Below are 23,988 nucleotides of genomic sequence, written 5' to 3'. Positions count from 1 at the left end.
TTAATTTAACTCTGATTGTATTCGTCTGAAAGAAGAATGTCATATACACCTAGGATGAGCGTGAGTAAATCATGGGCTAATTTTCATTTATGGGTGAACTTTCTCTTTAACCTCGGGTAGAGATCTGTCCCCTAAATATGGACGAAAGCCTGTAAATGTGCACAGAGCACTGAAAGATGACTCAGTTATTCATTATAAAACTGAAACTACACTGTACAAAATTATTTTTCTAAGCTTTCAAAAGAGTTTCCACAATGTTTAACTCAGCAAGGATGAATTAATCAAAAAGTGACAGTAAAGACATTTATAATGTTACAAAAGATTTCAAATAAAAGCTGTTCTTTTTTAACTTTCTATTCATCAAAGAATCCTGAAAAATAAAATGTATCAGGGTTTCCTGTTTTCAACATTGATAATAATCATACATGTTTCTTGAGCATCAAATCCTCATATTAGAGTGATTTCTGAAGGATCATGTGACACTGAAGACTGGAGTAATGATGTTGAAAATTCAGCTTGGATCACAGGAATAAATTACACTTTACTATATATTCACATAGAAAACAGCTGTTTTAAATTACAATAATATTTCACAATTTTAGCCAATAAATGCAGCCTTGGTGAGCTTAAGAGACTTCCTTCAGAAAACAATTAAAATAAATTATACCAACCCCAATGTTCTGAAAGGTAGTGTATGTATATGCATATGTATAATGTATATGTATATGAATATGTACAGTATATGAATATGAATATGTATATGCATATGTATATGAATATGTATAGGATATGTATATGAATATGCATAGGATATGTATATGAATATGCATAAGTATATGTATATGTATGGAAGGTGAGAGAGCTGTAAGGCTGGATGTGGTACAGAAGGACCAGTGGATGTATTTACCCAGGAAAGTGCCAGTGATGCCCAGAGCCATGAAGCTGCTGATGACAAACAGAGATCCCAGTGTGAGGAGAGCAGCTCCAGTGTAATACACCTGAGCATTATCCAGCGGCTCCCAGCGAGACTGACCCTTCATGGCCACTGTAATGCTGAGAGACACACAGAGACAGAGAGACAGAGACAGATCACTAAAAACATACAAGTCCAAATATAACCTTCCAGCCTGTGTTTGTTTGGTCACGTAATACATAATGATGTGAATGCGACGCGAGTGTGTTTTGCTAGTTTCAGCCCGACGCAGTTTTAATTTTCACGTCCTGTGCCACGTTGTTTAAATAGCAAATGCATTTGCTCTCATCTGTGGCCCATGTGCTGCTGGTCTGAGAACGAGCTGTGTTCTGGTGCATTGTTGGTGCGTTGCTATTTTGAGGAACTGAAATAGACTGAGCCATTGTCCAACAAAAACCTGGTCTAAAGTCAATGGCGCAATATTTTTTTTTGTTATTTAAAGAGCGCGTTAGTAATGTGCGCCTTTAGATCGGGTCCACAATGTGCATACACTTTGTCCTGTAGATGGTCTGTTTGCGCTTTAACCTCACACACACACACAGCTTTACCCTCGTGCATGAGCAGATCTGTCTCCTCTCTAGAGACACGTTCAGTTTTTCCACTTGCTAATTCCGTCATGTAAATAGCGAATCCGAGCGCAACTGGCTTTTAAAGGGAATGGGAGAAGAGACTCTGATTGGTTTATTGCACATAAAGCCCAAAACACACCCATTACTCATTAAGAGAATAGAGACAAAATACCCAATTACTCATTAACAATCTCATTAAGAGAATAGAGACAAAACACACCGATTTCTCATTAAGAGAATAGAGATAACTCTTTTAGTCGGGAGCGCTGATCAGATTTTCCGTCGTTAAACTGGCAAAAGTGGATTGGGACACGCTCTTAGTGCACTTGAGCAATGCGCTTTAGACCATGTGCTTAGATTGTTGAAACAGCCAATCACAGCAGTGGGCGTTTACACTGACGTCTCACAGCCAATCACAGCAGTGGCCGTTTACACTGACGTCTCACAGCCAATCACAGCAGTGGCCGTTTACACGGAAGTCTCACAGCCAATCACAGCAGTGGGCTTTTACACTGACGTCTCACAGCCAATCACAGCAGTGGGAGTTTACACTGACGTCTCACAGCCAATCACAGCAGTGGGCGTTAACACTGAAGTCTCACAGCCAATCAGCCAATCACAGCAGTGGGTGTTTACATGGAACTCTCACAGCCAATCACAGCAGTGGCCGTTTACACTGAAGTCTCACAGCCAATCACAGCAGTGGGAGTTTACACTGACGTCTCACAGTCAATCACAGCAGTGGCCGTTTACACTGAAGTCTCACAGCCAATCACAGCAGTGGCCGTTTACACTGAAGTCTCACAGTCAATCACAGCAGTGGCCGTTTACACTGAAGTCTCACAGTCAATCACAGCAGTGGCCGTTTACACTGAAGTCTCACAGCCAATCACAGCAGTGGGAGTTTACACTGAAGTCTCACAGCCAATCACAGCAGTGGCCGTTTACACTGACGTCTCACAGCCAATCACAGCAGTGGGCGTTAACACTGAAGTCTCACAGCCAATCAGCCAATCACAGCAGTGGGCGTTTACATGGAAGTCTCACAGCCAATCACAGCAGTGGGTGTTTACACTGAAGTCTCACAGCTAATCACAGCAGTGGCCGTTTACACTCAAGTCTCACAGCCAATCACAGCAGTGGGCGTTTACACTGACGTCTCACAACCAATCACAGCAGTGGGCGTTAACACTGAAGTCTCACAGCCAATCAGCTAATCACAGCAGTGGGCGTTTACACGGAAGTCTCACAGCCAATCACAGAAGTGGGCGTTTACACTGAAGTCTCACAGCCAATCACAGAAGTGGCCGTTTACACGGAAGTCTCACAGCCAATCACAGAAGTGGGCGTTTACACTGAAGTCTCACAGCCAATCACAGCAGTGGCCGTTTACACTGACGTCTCACAGCCAATCACAGCAGTGGGCGTTTACACTGACGTCTCACACAGACACACCCCTTTAAACAGAGCGTTCAAATCAGAGGATTACATCTGGGTAGGAAAAATACTTTTTATTTCTAAATTATGAAAATTTTTGAAATTGATTTTAAAAACCATACTAACATTCTAAGTGCACCCCAGGAAACATTATAAAACATGCAGTTCACCCACTGCTCTACTTTCTATTATGTTCCCCACACAGAAAGAGAAGACAGTTCGAACACATCTGGACTTCCAGCTGACTTCTGCATTACTGTGGGTAATTTTCACAATCAGCAGGAGAGATGTTCCCACACAGTCCCGACTGACTGACACTTTCAGAGTGATTATCCCCTCCATCTCTCTTTCAGGCTCTTACACCAAAGCTGACCACAAATACTTGGGACTTGTACGTGACAAAGAGTTTTCAGTGTGTTTTCAGGGCTTCTAGGTCATGACTACATCAAGAAAAGTCCCCATGAAATCAAAATATATATTTGTTTTGCATATTTATATACTTTACTGTAAATATCTACTTTTTTCCCCTTTCTAAATTGTATTGAATTGTATATATTGCACTGCTGATGAATGCCTGAGCCTCAACCAAATGCATTTCAATGAACAAATTGTCTTTGAGATTTTTATATATGACAAATAAATAAACTTGAAAATTGACCATTCCTATTTTTTATTGAAAATTGCAGTATTTATTCTAAGCGATTTATCAGAGCACATCATTATTGTGTAAATAATCTTGAACTAGAATAAGTTCCTCTTGCAGCATCTCTTCTCTTCTCTGATGATGTGGGCGGGGCAACCTGTCACTCACATGAGATCAGCCAATAGCAAACCACAACCATCCAACCATCCAATCAATTCCCCACAGACACAATCAAGTCCCGCCCACATTTGTTCTTGTTCCAGAAGCGTTTCACTCGGATATACGGGACAATAGAGAAGAAAAGACCAGCGCAACCTCCCTTTCATGCCGATTTTAACTACTTCAACAGGAATAAAGATGCACTTTTAAGGTAAAGTGACGTAAAGTTAAAGGTAAACAACTAAAAGTAACTAATATCTTGATTTCCCCATAAAAACACTGTGGCTCTGATGCTATTCAAAACAAAGCAATAGAGTCCTGAATGGATGACATTTGTTTTTAAAGGCCAAAACCCAGAAATTAGTTGCATTTAAACAATACAATGCAAGAACATATTTAATTGAAAAGTTCATTCAAGCTTTATTCGAGGCATACGATTAATCAGTTCCAAGAAGAAGTACAAAACCTGTGCTAATTGAAAGAAAACAAGTTAAAAAAAGATTAAATCCAATATTTGGCAATAGCATAGTATAACAAGAGATTTATAAGCAACTTTTTGTAGGCAAGTCATTTGTGACTCAGAAAACCACACAAAAAAAAAAAAAGGAAAAGAAAAAAAAAAGCACAAAAATAATATTTTTCAAGGGGGGAAGTTGTTATATCCTGTGTGAACAAAATGAAAACCCTTCATGGGTCAAAATGACCCAACCACATCTCTCACATGGTGTTAAATCATTTGAGCTGGAGAGGATTTTCTTTTTATTACCCACAATAAACAAGTAATAGCATCTCAATTATTTTTCAATATAAAAATGGTCTCAATCATTTTAAGAAAAAAAATTATTATACTAAATAATCAAATGCATTTGACATACATTTATTTTATACAAAGTGTACTACAAATACATTTAAATGTATGTACTTAATATAAATTCCCTGCAATTGTACTTTTGATCTACTAAACTGATATACTCAAGCTAATTTTGTACTTAATGTACTTTAGTTATCCGGAAATAGTGCTGAAGTCCAACTAAAGATACACTGAAGTATATTTGATTAGGCTAAAGTGGAACTATTGCAAGTATACTTCAGGTACACGTTAAATATCGTGCATTTGAAGTATTATATTAAACAGAGATCATACTATCCTTAATAATATTAATATTAAAACACATTTTAGGCTTAGTATTAAGAAATTGTGCTCCAAATAAAGTTTAATTATAATATTTATACCAGTAAGTGTGAAGCGATATGTCAGTAAATATGTTTTTTATTCTAAGTATGTATACTTATACAAAAAATGTATTTAAAACTGTTTTTTTTTCTTCAATAGTCACATTTGATACTATATGGATACAAGATACAAATGTATCCTGATGGGTGTACAATTATACAATCAAAAGTACTATAAAATGTTCTGCTCTTTATATAAAATTGGATTTATAAGTATATCTAACACTATCTATATACAAAATATGATTGAGGCATGAAGATATTAAGATATTATAAACATTAACATCATGATATTCTGTAAAGCTGCTAAAACAATGTGTATTGTGTACAGTATAGCTGTAAAAATGTACGTTTATCAAGCTAAAGACAGTCAGTTAGTCAATTAGAAAACTTTCATAAGTGAAAAACTATCATGGAAGTGTTGAACATCCACCACAGTGAGTCAAAGTTTTAATAAGATGTTTTCCACTAAACTTAACATTTTGAATGAAAAAGTTCAGCTTTTGTCTCGAGGCTGAAAGCCACAAAGCGTATTTGAAGAGCTGTGGGCTTTATTCTGTGGGAAGCCTCTCATAATCAACCCGTTCAGTGTGTTTCTCAAGAGAAACACAGATATTTGAGACACCCACACCAGCGATGGTGCTAAAGGTCCTGCATTGGTAAACTACACCTGATAAAGGCTTGAGAAATCTTTTTGTAGCGGTTATGAGCTTCAAGAAGCTCTGTTGATCAGGCTTTATTTCAGGCAAGCAGGTTTTGTTGTGATTGCCCACTGAAGAGGTCAGGTCAGACCAAACCCACACAGGAACTTACTGGAACATTTGATTTCGATGTCTACACTTAATCAGTAAGGTCACAACGTGCCGTACCTTCTTCTTCTGACTCTGATGCCTTCAGTAGGAAACACTCAAAACGGTGGCCATTTTAAATCACAGCAATGAAACTGAACACAATCTATCGCCGTGTTTCCATTACAGATTTGCACACATTTATTTTCTAAATGTCGATAAAAGACTATTACAAAATGGCGGTTTCCATTAACCGATGTTATGCGACTAAAACATAGTTTTTTCCTCTCACGATAAGTCATTCCAAAAATCATGGCGACAGATGTTGGTAGGTTTATGTATATCTCAGCCGCCACACTAGCCATTATGTTTAATGGAAGGAGACATAAGTGTTTTATCCAAGCATTAATGGTAAGGAAAGACCCCTGTACTGAGAGCGGCACATATGGTGTTTCTGGGTGTTTCTCCCTCATTTCTGCTTCGAGGTCTTTATAAATTGTTGCATTTCTTTGTTGTTCAGAATCCAGTATTCCCGTGATACTTTTGTCTTTTACGAGTTTAATAAATAACTTTGTCTCGTCTTCTGTCCAGTCATACCGCGCCTTCTTTAAAGGAACACGCCGACTTTTTGGGGCTTTATCTTATTCACCGTAGAGTTAGATAAGTCCATACATACCCTTCTCATCTCCGTGCGTGCCGTAACTCTGTCTGACGCACCCACCGCTAGCCTAGCTTAGCACAAAGACTGGAGGTAAATGGCTCCAGCTAGCATACTGCTCCCAATAAGTGACAAAATAATGCCAACATTTTCCTATTTACATGTTGTGATTTGTATAGTCACAGCATGTACAAATAACAAGGTCACATGAAACACAGCCATCTTCTAACCGTACACATACTGGGAACTATATTCTCAGAAGGGTGTGTGTGGACTTATCTAACTCTGGGGGATACAGTGAATAAGCTAAAGTCCCAAAAAGTCGGTGTGTTTCTAGGGGTGTGCCGGTTTCAGAATTGGTGATGACGGTTATGATGTGAGTCAAATGTGACGGTTCGTAACATAACCGTCGTCGGGGGGGGGGGGGGGGGCGTTACTACGTTCGTCTGGTATATGACAACTTAGTTTGAATAAACGAGCAGACACTGATTAGCTATTTGATCGCCTAAATTAAAAAAAATAAAATTAATATTTGTGTAGTGTTCAATGTTGTTATCGATAGAGATACGCGGGTGGGGTATTATTTAATCCGCAACCGCATCACAAAACTCATCATCCGCACCAACGTTTTTTGACTATATTTCAAAGCCGCACCCGTCCGCCATCCACTGATTGTTTTGCGGTCTATGGACGATGCATAGGCATAGGCCTATGCTGAGTTTCATTCATTTACGACGAGATGCGCTCTAGTTCACAATGCAATGCAAGTGAACGCGGCGCACCGGCGCCTCCATGTCACGGTTATTATATTGTCATTTGCTTTTTATTTATTAAATACATGCAATTGGTTGATGAAACATTTATTAAAATTGAGATACAATTTAGACAAAACGAAATTCGCTTTAAAGAAAGGCTTTCTACAAAGAAAAACTTAATGAAGTGGTAAAAATCATGTCTGACGATTTACAAAACAAAACTTGCGTTGGTACTTGGCAAAGAATCAAATACAGTTGGATATAACTGTATTTTAATATTGGAAATTTTAATAACATGGTTTTGGCGGTTATAGAGATCTAATGACGGTGTTCAACTATAACCGGCGGTCTCACGGTTATATACTAACCGTCACACCCCTACGTGTTTCTTTAAAGAATGATCGACTGTTATGTACATCAGGTGGCCTGTAAATGCGCAAAAACTGTTTCCATTGCAGTTTTGCGAAATATTCCTTTTCCAAATTGCTTGAAAAACCATCTCATGCGAGCGTAAAAACTTTTTTGCGATATAAGGGAGTTTTTGCGAAATTGACGTGTTTTCATTGGACGTATTTTCAATTTTCAATTTCAATTTGCGCAATTTGAAAGGTTAATGGAAATGCGCTTATGAAGCTTAGTGAAAAGCAATTCATGTCAAGACAATCTTCTAGGGACCAACAATGTCTCAGTTATCGATCTTTTTTATTTATTGGTACCTTGGTCTATGTTGTATATTTAATTGTGCATGCTCTTTTCCCCTATTTTTATACTTCGGTTGCATTTGCCGTCATCTAACTTTCACTTAAAGGGTTAGTTCACCCAAAAATGAAAATTCCTCATGTCGTTCCAAACCCGTGAGACTTACGTTCGTCCCGTTTACACCTGTATTTAGTGTCATCCATTTGTGATCCGATCGACCCAAACGCATCTTAACACCAGGGCCTTTAGGAGCGAATGCACGGATCCAATATACTGATACACATGCGTTTACTTTCTTAGAATGATTTCTGAAGGATCATGTGACACCGAAGACTGGAGTAATGATGCTGAAAATTCAGCTTTGCCTCACAGAAATAAATTATATTTGAAAGTATATTAAAATAGATAAACATTATTTTAAATTGCAATAATATTTCACAATATTACTGTTTTTTTCTGTATTTTTGATCAAATAAATGCAGGCCTGATGAGCATAAGAGACTTCTTTCAAAAACATTACATTAGCCAACACAGATTTTTACTCGCATATACATATATATATATATATATATATATATATATATATATATATACACACACACACACACATACATATAATACAAATATACATAATAATCCAACAACCTTCATCAAACCAGTCAATGAACGGGAGACAATCAGACATAACAGAATATCCTGTCACATGTCGCATTGTGTTTGTTTCGTGTGCATTAAACTCAGGTGGCACTTCTGAAAAGAGTTTTAATGTGCACTCTCAGAAAGACAGGAGACAAACAAAAAATAAAAGCATATTTTATCAAGGAGGGCTCGTTTATTGATCGTTCTGAGCTTGTGCGTCAAACTTTAAAGCTCTCTCTTTATATTGACATGTCTTGAGAGATGAGGAAAAAACACAGACGAAACACTCAAAGGAATCAAAGGAAATCTGCCTGTGAAGACTCTTGTTTTTTTATGTTTATGAGATCACACTGCTTTATTTTCCCAAGATTAAAAAATCACGATGTGCTGACTCAGCAAAAGCTCTTCACAAGCTCGAGTTCATTCAGGGTCGGAACAACACACCAGATAAATGTTTGTCGATCACGTGATAAAAGTTGCAGAGTGGGCAACTTTAAAACAGTGCAGTTGGAGGAAATTAAATATATTATATGTCATTATTTATTTAAATTATTTATTTATTTATTTTTAATTTTTTTTAATTACTCTTCACGTATTAAATTCATATGTATGTCTCGTCTTGTAGCTAATGCTTTTAAAAATGTAGCACCTCCTGTTCTTGTTGCATTGAATAAAAGTTAAGAAAAACAAAGTGTTTGACTTTTATAAGTCTGTAATTAAAGTAAGTTATTGCATTTTTGTTTTTTTTACAGCTAGTCATCCAGTCATGAATAGTATAGGTTTCAAAAGCATTCCCTCCTGCTTTAAAGTGAAGGGGGAAAAAATATCTCAGTGATTGAAATTGGGTGACATCAGTATGAAAAACAGGACAGTTTGTGCTGATGACCCATTTACATGATTAGATGATGACCGTCTTCTGTTCCTCTCCTGAAAATACTCATTTAGACGTGCGGCAAACCCAAGAGATGAAGATGATATGGCCTTAACCTCAATAATTTTTTATAAAAACATCACTTACATCATTGTTCTTACATCATTTTTCAAAGAAATCCTTACACAGGTGTGTAATTGGCCAAATTAAGGTCAGGGAAATAAATGGGCTACATTTTCAGGTACACACACACACACACACACACACACACACACACACGGCAGATGTAACAGGTTGAGTCAGGTCTGCTCAATAGAGGTCAGTTCTTCGCATTTCATGTCAGATAATGGAGTGACAGATGAGGATAGTGTGGACGTGAGATCACAGAACTCTATATAACAGGATACAATAGAGACAAATGCCTGATGAGAGAGAATGAGAAGGTCATGTTCGGGTTATGGAGAGACATGGCACAGTTTTACCATCAGAAATTACTATCTTGTAAGGTGAAGGAAAGCTCATGTGTGAAAGGATTATATATGAATACTTTTAGTGTTATAGACTATGGGCCCTATCTTGCACCCAGCGCAATTGACTTTGTACAGCGACGCATGTATCATTCCTATTCTGCTCCCGACACACAGCGGACTCTTCCCTCCACAGACGCACGTCGGTAAATTAGGGAATGAACTTGCGCTCCCGGGGGCGGTTCAGCGAAAAGAGGAGGCGTGTTCCGGCGCAAACGTTCCCTGGTGCTATTTTGCAGTTTCAGAAAACAATTCCGCCACTGACCAGGAGAAACCTCGTCTAAAGTCAGTGGCGCATGTTATTCAGAGGCTATTTTAAGGGCGCATGCTTGGCCATAATCAATGTAGCGTGTGCACAACGCACATACACTTTGCTTCTCTCATCTACACAGATGCAGCAGTTTCCATTTTTGCAAACCATACATTATTACAAGGAAAAATATTACCACACGAGGGAAATCATTGTGGTGTCCATGAAGATGTGAAAAAATAGGCATAAATCTAGTTACACATTTACCCAAATTATTATACGGCTGTTTAAGCGAAGCTAATCTGGGTGTGTTTCTCCATCCCCAATGTCACTTCTCTGTGTTTTACGGCCCTGACGAGAACGCCGGTCTCCTCGGCTGTGAACCGCTCCTGGCAAATCCGCCGTTATAATAGCAATCCGCCATGGAACAAGCGCGCCTGCTCTTAAAGGGAATGTGAGATGACGCTCTGATTGGTTTATTTCACGTTACGCCCAAACCACACCTATGAGTGATGAAGCGACTTCAGACCAACACATTTTAGATTTGCGTCGGGCGCAAGAGTCATTTATCCCGCCGGTATAATAGCAACAGCGAGATCTGCCCACAAAGTTACTTGCGTTTCAGACCGTTAAAATAGGGCCCATAGTCTGTTATGTTCACACAAATCAGACACAGAATTATTTGTTGTATTTAACAAATAATCTTTAAAACTCCAACCAACCAACAACAAAACGAGACACCAAGGTATACAGATACAACCCCAGATACACGGACACCCCTGAAGAGCAAATAAACCCATACATGAAAGCCATTTACGACCAGAGAATGTGAAAGTTACAAATGGAAAAGCACAGAAAAGACTCATAGAGCCTGTAAAACTGACTTTTCTGCATTAATTTATAGACGAACTGTTCTATAAATGAACATGCATATCCCCAGGATGGTGTTTCTATTATTACCGTTTTGTTTATTGCCTCATGCACTGTACTTTGTTTTATGCATGCTTTATGATTGAACAACTAGATTATGTAACCTTATCTATACCATGATTCCGATCCTCATTCAATGCCCAGAACATTGGTGTACATCACCTCTCCATAGCATTCATTGTATTCTTGCTATATTTATTATTAGCTATTATTAGGTACAAAAAATGCTAATCCAGTACATATGCAAAATACCATGCTTGAAGACAAAGGATCGTACACTTTCCCTCCAAAGCTTTAAGTTTCTATTGGCTCAATGGCAGTGTATCCACTACATTTTTTGTGTATTAAAGGGGTCATGACATGAGAAATTAAATTTGCTTTGATAATTGTCATAAGAGGTCTTTGTACCGTTAAAATATCCTGCAAGTTTCAGAGCTTTAAACATCCTCATTATAAACCAAGCATTTATTTAATCAAGCTCCAAAATGGCTCGTTTTGTCATTGAGTGACCTGTGATGTCACACGGGCAAAATGCAAAAGCATTTGCATATGCCCGCCTCCAGAGCGAGATATCGACAAATAGTAATACGTCATCGCACCATAGGCCCCGCCCACCCACATTCATTCAGACATGGGAGAGTGAGAGAACTTCTGGTTTGCGTCTCTGTACTTCAGAAGATCCCAGCATCGGAAACAAGTGGCTGGCTTATTTTAATTGCGTCCTGGTTTGTGTCGGAGGATTATATGTTTGTTCGGAGCATTTTGTTTGGTAAACGAAGCACAGTCTAATGGAGAGTTTGCAAAGAAACTCTTGTTGACAGACGAAGCAGCGACTGTAGTGGAGCTGACATCACAAACCATCAGTAAATTATTTCATAATGCTTTCTCTGTAAATGACGGTTTTATATGGATACTGTAATGTTTTCAAACAGTGAGTGGGCGTTAATATCGTATCCTATGCAATGACGTTAGCCAATCATAACAGTGGCTGTTTGCATATAAATGTTGCATATAAATGTGTGTTTGCAGTGTGTGGACACAACCACCATACAATGAAAATAAATCCATTCACTCCTTTTATTTTAATCCTCAAAAAGCCTAAACACTCTCAATAATCAAGCCGTTTGGATTTTCTGAGCAATATGATGTCATAATGCTCATGCTCCGCCCCCGACCACTGACGGACTGTCTCGTATTAGCATATTTCCCGTATTAGCATGTTTCCCGTATTAGCATGTTTCCGCCCTCAGCCATTTGTATACTGTCCAGCAAGGCATCACTTTATGTGTCTTGTGTCGACACCCCCCATGAAGAGAGGGGTGGGGGGAGGGGCAGTTGCTCATTATCATTTAAAGAGACATGCACCGAAACGGGTCGCTGTGAACAGAGCTGTTTTTGAGGAGGTAAAAGGGTGTTGCTTTACACAACCATTGAGGAATTTTAACCAAAGTATGTTACAAACTTTACATGAACACCCTAAAGAATCATCCCAACCTGTGGAAAATGGGCATCCGATGACCCCTTTAAAGGAGCCGCGCCTTAAACATTTATCAGTTCAGACAGAGGGTCAGAATGAAGGTTGAAAATAATGGTTATTCCACAATATATTTGTTTGTTTTTTTGTGTGTGTGTGTGTGCAAAAAAAAAAAATTAACATTATAAGTGAAACTCAAGGAACATATTAAAAGACCCTTTCATGCATGAATTATGATAACCTCAGTCAGGATTTTTTTCCTATGTGTTTTTATTGCTCTTAGGGCATGAAAAACAAGAATTGATTTTTATTTTATTTTTTTACAAATTTTTCAAGGAGATCTTCAGATGTCCACTTGAGTGGACAGCATGCGGTTGGTTTAAACTGAAGATATACTGTATTAAATATAAGACAATAATCAAACAGATAAAGTATGTGAATTTAACAAACTAATCAATGCAATTATATCAAATAATGTGAAAACTATAAAATATATACAAAAAATATAAATGCAAAATATTGCAATGGCTTCATACAACTTCATACAAGTTGCACTTCGCGTATCTATGATATCAGAACATGAGGACGTGATTCTGAATTTTCTACAGCCTGTCAAGGTACAACTGTGGAAACCACTCAGATGCTCCCTCCAGTGCAGCAGAGTATGGAGATTTACCCTTATTAGCTGATAATTCTGATTATGTTCAAGATGGACATGCACATTTCTATCATAGCCTTCCTCTGAGAAAACCTAGCGATACGTTTTTTCAATCTCATCTGAAATTATCAGTGTTGGGGGTAACGCATTACAAGTAACATGCATAACCCATTCAGATTACTTTTTTGATGTTACAAGTAAAGTAATGTGTTACAAGTAACATGCATTACCTAATCAGATTACTTTTTGATCTAACAAGTAATTAACTACAAGTAATGTGCATTACCTAATCAGATTACTTTTTGATGTAACGAGTAAAGAAACGCATTACAAGTAACATGCATTACGTAATCAGATTACTTTTTGATGTTATGAGTAAAAAAACGCATTACAATAACGCACATTACATAATCAGATTACTTTTTGATGTTATGAGGAAGGAAAAGCATTACAAGTAACATGCATTATGTAATCAGATTACTTTTTGATGTTATGAGTAAAGAAACGCATTACAATAACGCACATTACATAATCAGATTACTTTTTGATGTTATGAGGAAGGAAAAGCATTACAAGTAACATGCATTATGTAATCAGATTACTTTTTGATGTTATGAGTAAAGAAACGCATTAAAAGTAACATGCATTACGTAATCAGATTACTTTTTGATGTTATTAGTAAAAAAACGCATTACAATAACATGCATTATAAAATCAGATTACTTTTTGATCTAACAAGTAAAGTAATGCATTACAAGTGTCATACATTATGTAATCACATGACTTTTTTCGATGTCAATGAAAATTACATTCTAATAATACAAATACATTTATTTACAGTAGAAAAAGTCAATGCATATTAAGTTTTTAAGTTTTAAATTTCAAAAACAATATTCACATTATAATTATGAATTGTAGCTGAAATATAGCCATTGCATGCATGACGTCCACTACAGTGGACATGTGATTAATCAGAGTTTTCTCTCAATCTAAAATCAAAACTTGGAAAATTTTACTGTGATAGGACTCATTAGATATTGCTTTATGCTGCAATATTTTTTTTACCTACAAGAGTCTCCTAGGATAGAAGGAATGGGTGGATATTCTGGAGCAACTTGGCATGTCTGACTGACCCTTGGCCATCTTGGTTTGGAGGGGGAAAAAATCGAAACACAAAGGCTTGCCACTTGGTTGCAATTTATAGGATGATGCACCAGGGTCCAATGAAGAGATTGATGTGCAACTTTGCCATAAAAACCCGTGCAAATTCAAGAAAATGCTTTTTTAATAGCTGTCCACTGTAGTGACCACTATGCGTGAAAGGGTTAAAAGAATAGAATAATCCATGTCATGACCTTTTTAAAACAAAACCACTGCCTCACTAGTCATTATGAACTTGCTGCTGCAAAGCTACAGTCAAAAATATTGGTAGACATGCATTTAGCTTTTGAAATACTTTTCCTTTTGTCCTATTTGCTGTTGCAAGTGTTTTATAAAAGCAATATGCAATTGCAGCCATACCGGCGATTCTTTGCATATCGTGCCTAACAACCTTCAGCTATTGAAAACGACATGTTTTCTCATGGCTTATTGCTTTTTTACAGTCTAGAACAGAACAAATGAGTTTAACATTGTGTGAGAACATGGTGACAGGTCCAAAATTAGAGAAATGAAGTGATAAATGCCCTTAATTCCTTTTAATGAAATAAATGCACTTAGATCCATTTTTAATTAGGTGCTGAAATTGTATTTTGGCAGAACAAACTGCACGTAAAACAGTCTAGTATTATCATGATAAATCAATAATAAGCTCATAGGGAAAGTTATTTGTGCTTTCAACGTGAAATTCTGCTTTAAAAAGGCATCAGATAGCAGTGGGGTTCTGTTAAAAAAGTTTAAAAAAATCAGTTTATGCTTTTTTTTATATAAATCAAATGTAAATTCATGTCCCAGTTACACTTAATGTTGTCACATTTTCCTGGTTAATTAAACATTTCTGTAAATTACATACAAAAAAAAATCTATTGCGTATCTTTACATTAAAAATGTAATTAATGTTCTATTTATTAAAACCAAGTAAAAATCTCATCAAGTTAGTGTTTCAAGCATTTTTACATTTATTCCAAAATAATAACTAAAGGCAGTAATAATAATTTAAACAATATATTTTATTTGTGAACTGAAGATCTTTAATTTCACCAAGCTGATCGATCACTAAATCCCCCAGTGTTTCCAGTTTGATTTTGACGTGACGTAAAGCCGTGATATTTAAGTGGCTGAGTTGTTTACTTCCTTTTTAATTAATCAGTCTTCCCATTAGCACCATTCATTTGTTCATTCAGACCGATTCGCAAACACGCATGAAAACAGAAGGTGGGATTTATCGTACAAACCAATCATATCCATTCATTTCCAATTATGTCAGTGCGATGGAGGCATTGCCTCGTCTAATGTGACTTTCCCCCATTCATTCTCAATTACCCCCCCATCAAACCCAGCGCATTACTTTTGTAATATGGATTATTTTCTCATCCACTTTTGAGGAGGCACTGCATCGCTCGCCTCCTCCGAGGAAATAGATGGTTTGTTTAATCGTCAAAAGCGTCGTGAATCTTCAGAGACTCTATGAATAGGCGTCTTTAAATATATCAATTCTTTTAGGATTTGTGTGCAACCACAGTGTAATGAATCATACACAATAATAAAGACATTATGCATGCATTCACATTAATCACTAATGTAAATCTAATTATAAATGGAATATGACTGAATATAATAGATGTTAATCCACATGCTAATAACTTTAGCTGGGTCTGTTTGGGGGATTAGAAATGTGTTCAGTGTACCATAACAGAATCTCTCCCTATAGACCGATGCATGACAATGAAAAGATGTGCTTGTGCATAATTCCTCCTCTGAAAGTCTAGCTGACTGTAAGCAGCATACAGTAAATCATCTTCAACAGGTTACACATTTACTTGAAACCTTTATAATGCATTATTAAAATATTTGCAATGCATTAATGTCTTGTAATGGACCTCATAATGCATTGTATGAATAATTATAATCAGGGCTTGACATTTAACTTTTTTGCTCTCCATCCACTGTGGCTAGTGGTTTTCCAAAGTTACGAACCACTTGGCATTTTCGTGCCGCTCTATGATTTTTATAATGCATTATACATAAAGGCTTCAAGTAAAGTGCAACCACACATAATCAGCTGAGCATTATGGGAAAAAGCACTCTAGTCACATATAAATCAGATTGTTCGTCATTCTGTTCTTGGTTGAAAGCAGGACTCGTGGCTGAGACTGAAAGAACAGATGCTAAGACTTTTCTCATGCATACTTTTTCATTAAATCCTGTCTTTTTTTTTTAACTAGTACGTCAGGCTTGACTTCAGATCCTTTAAAGCACGTTGGCTATTTGTCTCGTTCTTTTCTTCCTGTCTCAGTAAGGAACCCGCACGTGTAACAGTGAATACACAGATGGCCATTTTTCCATTGGCATGAAAACAATAACCATACAGTCACAGTATCACAGCCCTGGCAGGTCGTGCGCATGTAAATTAGGAAGGTGGAAAAAATAGCATCCCAAGAAATGCAGCTTTATTAACAAGAACTGGACATTTCCACAGACTTCTTAAAGAATTCCTGTAGGCACTTTTTCCCCCTAAATTCCATTCCATTTTTTTTTTTCTACTGGATTTACATTTTTCTGAATTCCTTTTTGTTTTTTGTTTTTCATTAACATTTTTCTGGATTGCATTTTAATGAATAAATTAAAATGTAGTCATTAAAAAGAATGTCAAATTAATTGAGATCATGAAACGTATACGATTTAACAACAATTTATTAAAAGTTTAACAAAAATGCCCTATGAAATCCATTTTATTTTTTCCCAATTTTTTTTTTAAATTTTAAAAAATGATGAATAATGTCGTAATTATTTTAATAATTAAAAGCAGGTCTATTTTTCTCTCTTCTGACCAAAGCTATCATTTTTTTCCCCTCTTTTTCAAATAGTCATAGAAATGCTACCATAGATTTATTTTTTTTATTTTTTTTGCTATAATTTGAGTCAAATGGGAACATCATGCAATTAACAAATAGCTATATAAGAAAATGAAGGTTAATACAAGAAAACAATTCTTAAGTGCATTCAGGTGGTGCATTTTTAAATACACCAGTTCATTTTTTCTCTGCATAAAAATGTGTCTATTTACATTAAAAACAGTTGCGGTCCAGTAAAGTGTGTTTAACGATCATTGGAGTTTGACAAGGAAGGCATGATGGTTGTTTCAAAGTTATGTGCCTGAGTTAGATCATACTTCTGAAATACCCTTAAATACTTCCTTGCATGATAACAAAAGGCATCTCAAGTTAGCAAGCTCAAAGTGTCCAGCGTAACAGGACTGATCCTGATAGTGATTGAGCAGAAGCATATTCAGTGTGCAACGCTCTCAGAACGGGGTAGAAAATAGCACCAGCTTGTCTAACACACACACACACACACAAAGAGAAAGCTGCTGGTTGTCACATGCAACGTCGATGACACCAGAAACGAATGCTGCCATGGCAACGGCGAGATACTCAGGAGAACCAACCAAATGAAATAAGCACGGTGAAAGTGCTGGTGGTCAGATGACCGCGTCAGACAGATGTCACAGTATTATTATTATTGATGGAGTCAATAAAAGGCGGCAAAGTAAACAGTGAATCTTTTGCAAAATGGTGCAAAATGGATCACTTGATCAATTTACGACATTATTGATGGCGATGCAGAGTTGAGCCATGACAATAAATAATAAAATAATGCACATGTGGATGTAGTTACCTGTGGCTACGGTACACATTGAGGAGGAGGATGAGGAGAGCGAGGGAATAACAGGCCACATACGGGCCGCCGAAGAGCCGGGTCAGGCCTCGAGTCCTGTGCTCCCATCTGGCAACCTGAAACACACACACACATCTTTATTATCAGAGGGCAAATATAATATTTTTGACCACTGAATCAGAGACCACCACAAATCTAGCTGTCATCTATTGGTGAAAGAAACGTGTACAACTAATAAATGTCCCATTATAGTGAGAAAGACTAGAACCTAATATAATATTAAAAGAAAGCCCTATGACGCTATTCTAAAGAGTCCTAATGTTGTTTTTGAGTCTCCTACAACAGGTTTTCATGCATCCAAGGTCATTAAAACACTTTAGTTTTATCATTATATCCATTGCAGCATCAGCTCTTTTCTCTCAGTGTCTGAAATGCTTCGATCAAGGATTCAGTCTCTCTAAGCTCCGCCTCTCTGAGAGCTGCTCTACTCTGATTGGTCAGAAAGCAAACGCTCATTATCATATCTGAATCTCAGCTCTTGATCACAGTGATACGAACAGTAACGATGGCGTGGGTTTTACCGCATCAATCTCATCAAAGTGGATTTGCTTTGTCAGCAGAAAACAGCGTCTTCTCGAGACGAACAACACGAACCAAACTCTTCCAGTCTCAGATACACTACAGTGTTTGAGGGCGGAGCTAAGAGATGCTGTTCAGCCAATCAAGACCAGAGGTTTTGCAAATTAGTTACAAACCTGATTCAGCAGGAAGTGAGACTTGATTACTGACGACTGGTTTCAGGCGGTTCAGATTCACTTCTTTCTTTTAGGAGACAATAACTACATTTATCTTTGATGTTTGAAACTTTGCAGACATTTTACATTTATAACCAGTTATATTACACTACATGAAAGTTTATATCCGAAAACAGCATAACAGGGGCACTTTAAAGTAAGTGTAAAATGAGTGTTACAATTACAATTAAAACATTAACCCTATTTGATGTGTAAAGTATTCTGTACCTATTAGATAATTAAACGATAACAGTTTCATTGCTTTGATATTTCAGTGAGTGAGACAAATCAGTCTTTAGCCTCAAATAATTGCATCACAGTTTTGCTTATGGGATGCTTTTTTAACATTATTGAATGAGGTCACTTTTCATTATTATCCAGTCCAATTCAACCATTTTACATATGATTATTTTTTAAATTGCATTCGTAAAAATAAAAGTTCTTTATTGGCATTGATGGTTATATGAAGATTCAGATTAATAAAATGTTCTTCACATACACACACAATATATATATATATATAAAATCATGCAGTCACAATTAATGTTATAATACAGAAATATACTATATTTATTTCAAAATATAAAATATGTATATTTTTGATGCATATATGGTAGTTTGCATGCAAACACCTGAAGTTAAATATAACCTTAGGTCATCTTGTTTTAATTACAGCTAAATATATTTACAATCGTTTGCATAAAGAATTGATGCCAAGAATATTCAGCACGTCAGATCAAGTCTCTTCATCATATTCTTTTATGGATCTCTCTCACATTAACTGAAGTGACCTGTCCTCACACAACCTAAGTTTATGTTACTTTTCCAACATGCATAATGTACAAACAACAGCCCGTTTCCAGCTTTTGAAATCATTAATGTTTCTTCTCTTCCCTCGTCTCTTTCTTTCAGGAGCCTCTCCAAACACACGCTGAGGTTTTGTTTGTAATCGCTCTCCTGACTGTATGGATATTCATAGTGCGTGCCTGTATTATGGGCTCTTATCTGAATTAGAGCTGCTGAAACTCAGAATTCATGAGCAGTGATTCCCGGTTCAGCCCGGGTCACGGCACCAGCGATTACAGCTGATAAAGTGATTAAGAGTTTCGTGCAGCGCCTAATGAACAACTTCTAAGAGGACGATGAGAAGCCAGATGGTGGTTATGCACTGAAACAGTTTTACTGGCAGATATAGTAACACACACTTGTTTTGCTTTGCAAATCCTGCAGGTCAATCCAGGTGACTGAGTCTGCTAATTGGGAAAAATAAAAGTTTTGAGTATTGCATGCTCTCGAATAGCAACGCTAATGCAGAGACTCATATTTCACAAGATGAGAATAAATGAGAGCAGAACGTGGAATAAAACAGTAATTTGTTCGAGGTGTTTTGCCAAATAAATGAAATCAACAGCTGTAAATCAGCTCTGAAACGTAACTTTCAGAAACAGAAAACCCACAGTTGCATGTAGCTTTTATTATTTAATTTAATCATTATTATAATTTAAGGAGTTTTACTTAATCCATGAATTTGATTTACATTTCGAACATAATTCAATCTGAATTCATTTGCGGTTGTAACATCCTTGTTTAAAAAAAAAAAAAAAAAAAAAATATATATATATATATAATAATAATATATATATATATATATATATATATGCAGTCCAGTCAAAAAATTTTAATAATTATGATTTTTTTAGTCTCTTCTGCTCACCAAGGCTGCTTTTATTTGATCAAAAATACAGTAAAACAGAAATATTATTACAATTTAAAGAACTGTTTTCTATGTGAATGCACTGTAAAATGTAATTTAATTTATATATATATATATATATATATATATATATATATATATATATATATATATATATAGAGAGAGAGAGAGAGAGAGAGAGAGAGAGAGAAGAGAGAGAGAGAGAGAGAGAGAGAGAGAGAGAGAGAGAGAGAGAGTGAGTTCAGATGCTAAAGCCTCTAAGTGCCATCTGAAATTTTCTTATAGAATGATCATTTTTATCAAGCTTGTCTATTTAAGTTCAGTAATTTTTCTTAAATGACAATTAATAGGTCATTTTCATTGCCATTTAAGTGAAATTACTGAACTTAAATATATATAAATATATATATATATATAGTACCTGTCAAAATGAAGGGAGGGTCATGTGAAACTGAAGACTGAGTAATGATGCTGAAAATTATATCACTGGAATAAATTACATTTACATTACATTTGACTATATATATTTCCTTTTTTGTAACACAATTATATAGTGTAATTTATATATATTTACTTGACTGGGACTCAAACATCAAACTAAATTGCAACTATTATCCAACACCTGGGCAAATGCTTTGGGAAACTATAGGAAACGCTGAGACTGGAAACTGGGACATGATTACTCTGGAACGCTCGTTCTGTCTTATAATGAAAGTGGAGATTTTGGCACACAGACGTTCCAGAAACAGTTGCACAATTTGTTCGTTTCATAATTCCCAATCAAGGATTTTCGAGTAACCAAGTGCACTACATCGAAATGATTTGATTACTGCTTCTGAAGAACTTATGGATCGCTAATAAGCTCGTTCAATGGACTGAACGTCCTGTATATGGAAATCAAAGCCAGTGGCAGATGATGATATTAATATGATAATAAGGCATCATTAGGATTAAATTTTAAGCAGTTGGACCGAAATCCATCCAGCGGTGTGTGTGTGTGTGTGTTAGTAGAGTCCAGTCCTCATTAGAAGTGTATTATGCACGCCGGCGCTCAAACAGAACAGAACAGAACATGCAGCGATGGCGTGAATGACATCAGGACGCCACCATGGTTATGAAAGTGTTGCTTTGGTCTGCAGAGGGACACTTTTGACCCAATAAACATGAACGTTCTTCTACAGATGTGTGAAGTAATTATAACAGCGAAATTTCAACCTTTCAGTTTTTAATCACTTTCAGTTTTCAGGCACAAAGACAAAGTTACACATATGAATAATTATAGAAACATTATGGTATGGTAATTCTATTTTGCGTACATGCAGTATTGATGTACGGCCTAAGAAAAATGCACACCCTTTATTTAAATATTTAAAAACTTGCAAACTGGTGCGGGTGAAACTGATTGCTCTGAGACGCCCCTCGGAGGGGGACTCGCCTGAGACTAGAACTCGCTGGAGACCGCTGCGCCCCGAAGCACACGAGGTGATGGGGTTGGCAGAACGGCCCCTGACGGCACCGAAAGGCAGTGGGCACCGTATAATGAGGTGTTATTCATCCCCCCCCCCCCAGGAATTTCACCATTTATTTCCTCAGAATTAAATGCAGCCAAATATCAACCAGACAAGTAGAAACTGTAAGCTCGCGCTCGATCGGCCCAAAGTCCGGCATCCGACCAGTGCGGAAGGTCTTTACGTGTTACTGTCTTTTCTCGTGGCAAAGTATTTTTTGATTAAATGCAATACATTTTCTCATATGTATTTTCTCGTTATTTCATCTGGCTCCATAAATGAAAAGGTTTTAAGGATATCTGCGCATCATTAAATGTGAGCGAATGTTTGACTATTCTAACTCTTTAATGAAAATAATGTCAAAGTCAGTTAGAATAATCACATGTAACAATTTATTATGTCAGGTAAATGTATCATGCCAATTTCATAATCAATTCAAGGATAATCAATACAATAACATCAAATGCTCTGGAATAAAGAGAAGAGATGCAAACCCGACATTAAAATACATGATGCTGAGAGTTTTGGTCACTCTGCATCATGGGCCAACTTGAGTTACAAAAAGGCGCAGAGCCCTTTGCTGCATTTTATTATATAGACAGAACCTCTTTCACATGGAAACATGTGCTAACAATGGAAATTTGCATTCTGAGGTTACACCTTTTGGGTGTAGGAGACCATTTGCCACGAGACCAACTCTCCTCTGTGTGCCAGTTATCTCTGAACTCTTAAAAACCTTATTACCTTTTGTTATACTTACTTGGAAATGAGACATTTGTACCAGTCGCACTGAGACATTTCAAATGATACCAAACATGTATAATACTCGATGGTAATCATTCACATTAAACCATTTAGATTCTTGGGTGAGTTTTTGGTGATCTTCGCATGAGGGAGAAGGAGTGAGGGATGAGGGAAAGAGATGTAGATTAGGATGACTCGGAGGTGAGACTTTCGTCTCGATAGTGCACAAGGGGGAGTTCAAATGTCAATCTCCAGCAAGGTCCTTTGTCTTATCGAGGAGTGGTCATTCCTCAACCAGTTCTTCCAGTTTTTCCAGTCTTACAAAACGGTCTAGGTGAAAGGCTGAATATAATGTATGAATACAGACATCAACTCAGATGAGTAATTAACATTTAATTTCATCACAATTAAATGCAGCCAGAAATCAATCAGATAGAGAACTTGGTCTGGATGAAAGGTTGAATATATTATTTTCATACGTAGCCTACTACTTTCAAAGCCAGACAAATATTTCATTTAATTTCTCAAAATTAAATTCATATTATAATCTCAAACACAAAAAAGAACCATAAATAATAGTCTGCAAACACGTAATTAGTTTGCACACAGTCATAAGAGAAAGAGAGAAAGGGAAATTCCCGTCTGATCAGTTCCCTGTGCATGTATATATTGCGGACACGTTGCCTTGGCAAACGCGCGATCCGGGCCAAATAATCTTTATTCTTTAATCTTTATTAATCTAACAGGAGCAGAACTAAAACTCTCGATAGTGCACGTTACACGTCTCCTTTCACTAGAGCTGGCCGTGCATGCTCCACTCCCAGACAAACAACACATAAATCATGCGTGTCCCCACTCGTAATGAAGCGAGGGCAGAGAGGAACACATGATCCAAAATGCTGTTTGCTCGCCATTATATTCCTGTCTAGATATATAATATGCTTGTGGAAAAACAACAATAAATAGACAGAGACATGACGTCACTTGCCTATACGCCATTGGACTGATTTCACAAGTGCTTCACGACGCAATCACACGGAGCGTTCATCTCGACGCAACGTGAGAACTGCCAATATACACAGTTACCATACAGATTCTGGGCCCTATTTTAACGATCTGAAACGCAAGT

The 23,988-nt window shown here is 36.9% G+C and overlaps 1 protein-coding gene across 1 annotated transcript in view; it reads right to left on the bottom strand.

The window, feature by feature from the left end:
- Positions 1–23,988, bottom strand: part of pemt (phosphatidylethanolamine N-methyltransferase) — a gene marked incomplete at its 5' end in the record, with an annotated part of 95,826 nt that overhangs the window by 38,377 nt on the left and 33,461 nt on the right. Inside the window, 2 exon segments of the mRNA XM_079851486.1 lie at positions 908–1,053; positions 18,100–18,215. Coding sequence (XP_079707612.1) covers positions 908–1,053; positions 18,100–18,215 — 262 coding nt within the window.

This window comes from Squalius cephalus (genome assembly GCF_949319135.1).
Source record: "Squalius cephalus genome assembly, chromosome: 19".
NCBI lineage: Eukaryota > Metazoa > Chordata > Actinopteri > Cypriniformes > Leuciscidae > Squalius > Squalius cephalus.
The sequence above is the reverse complement of the archived record's forward strand: the minus strand, read 5'-3'. Positions and strand labels throughout refer to the sequence as shown.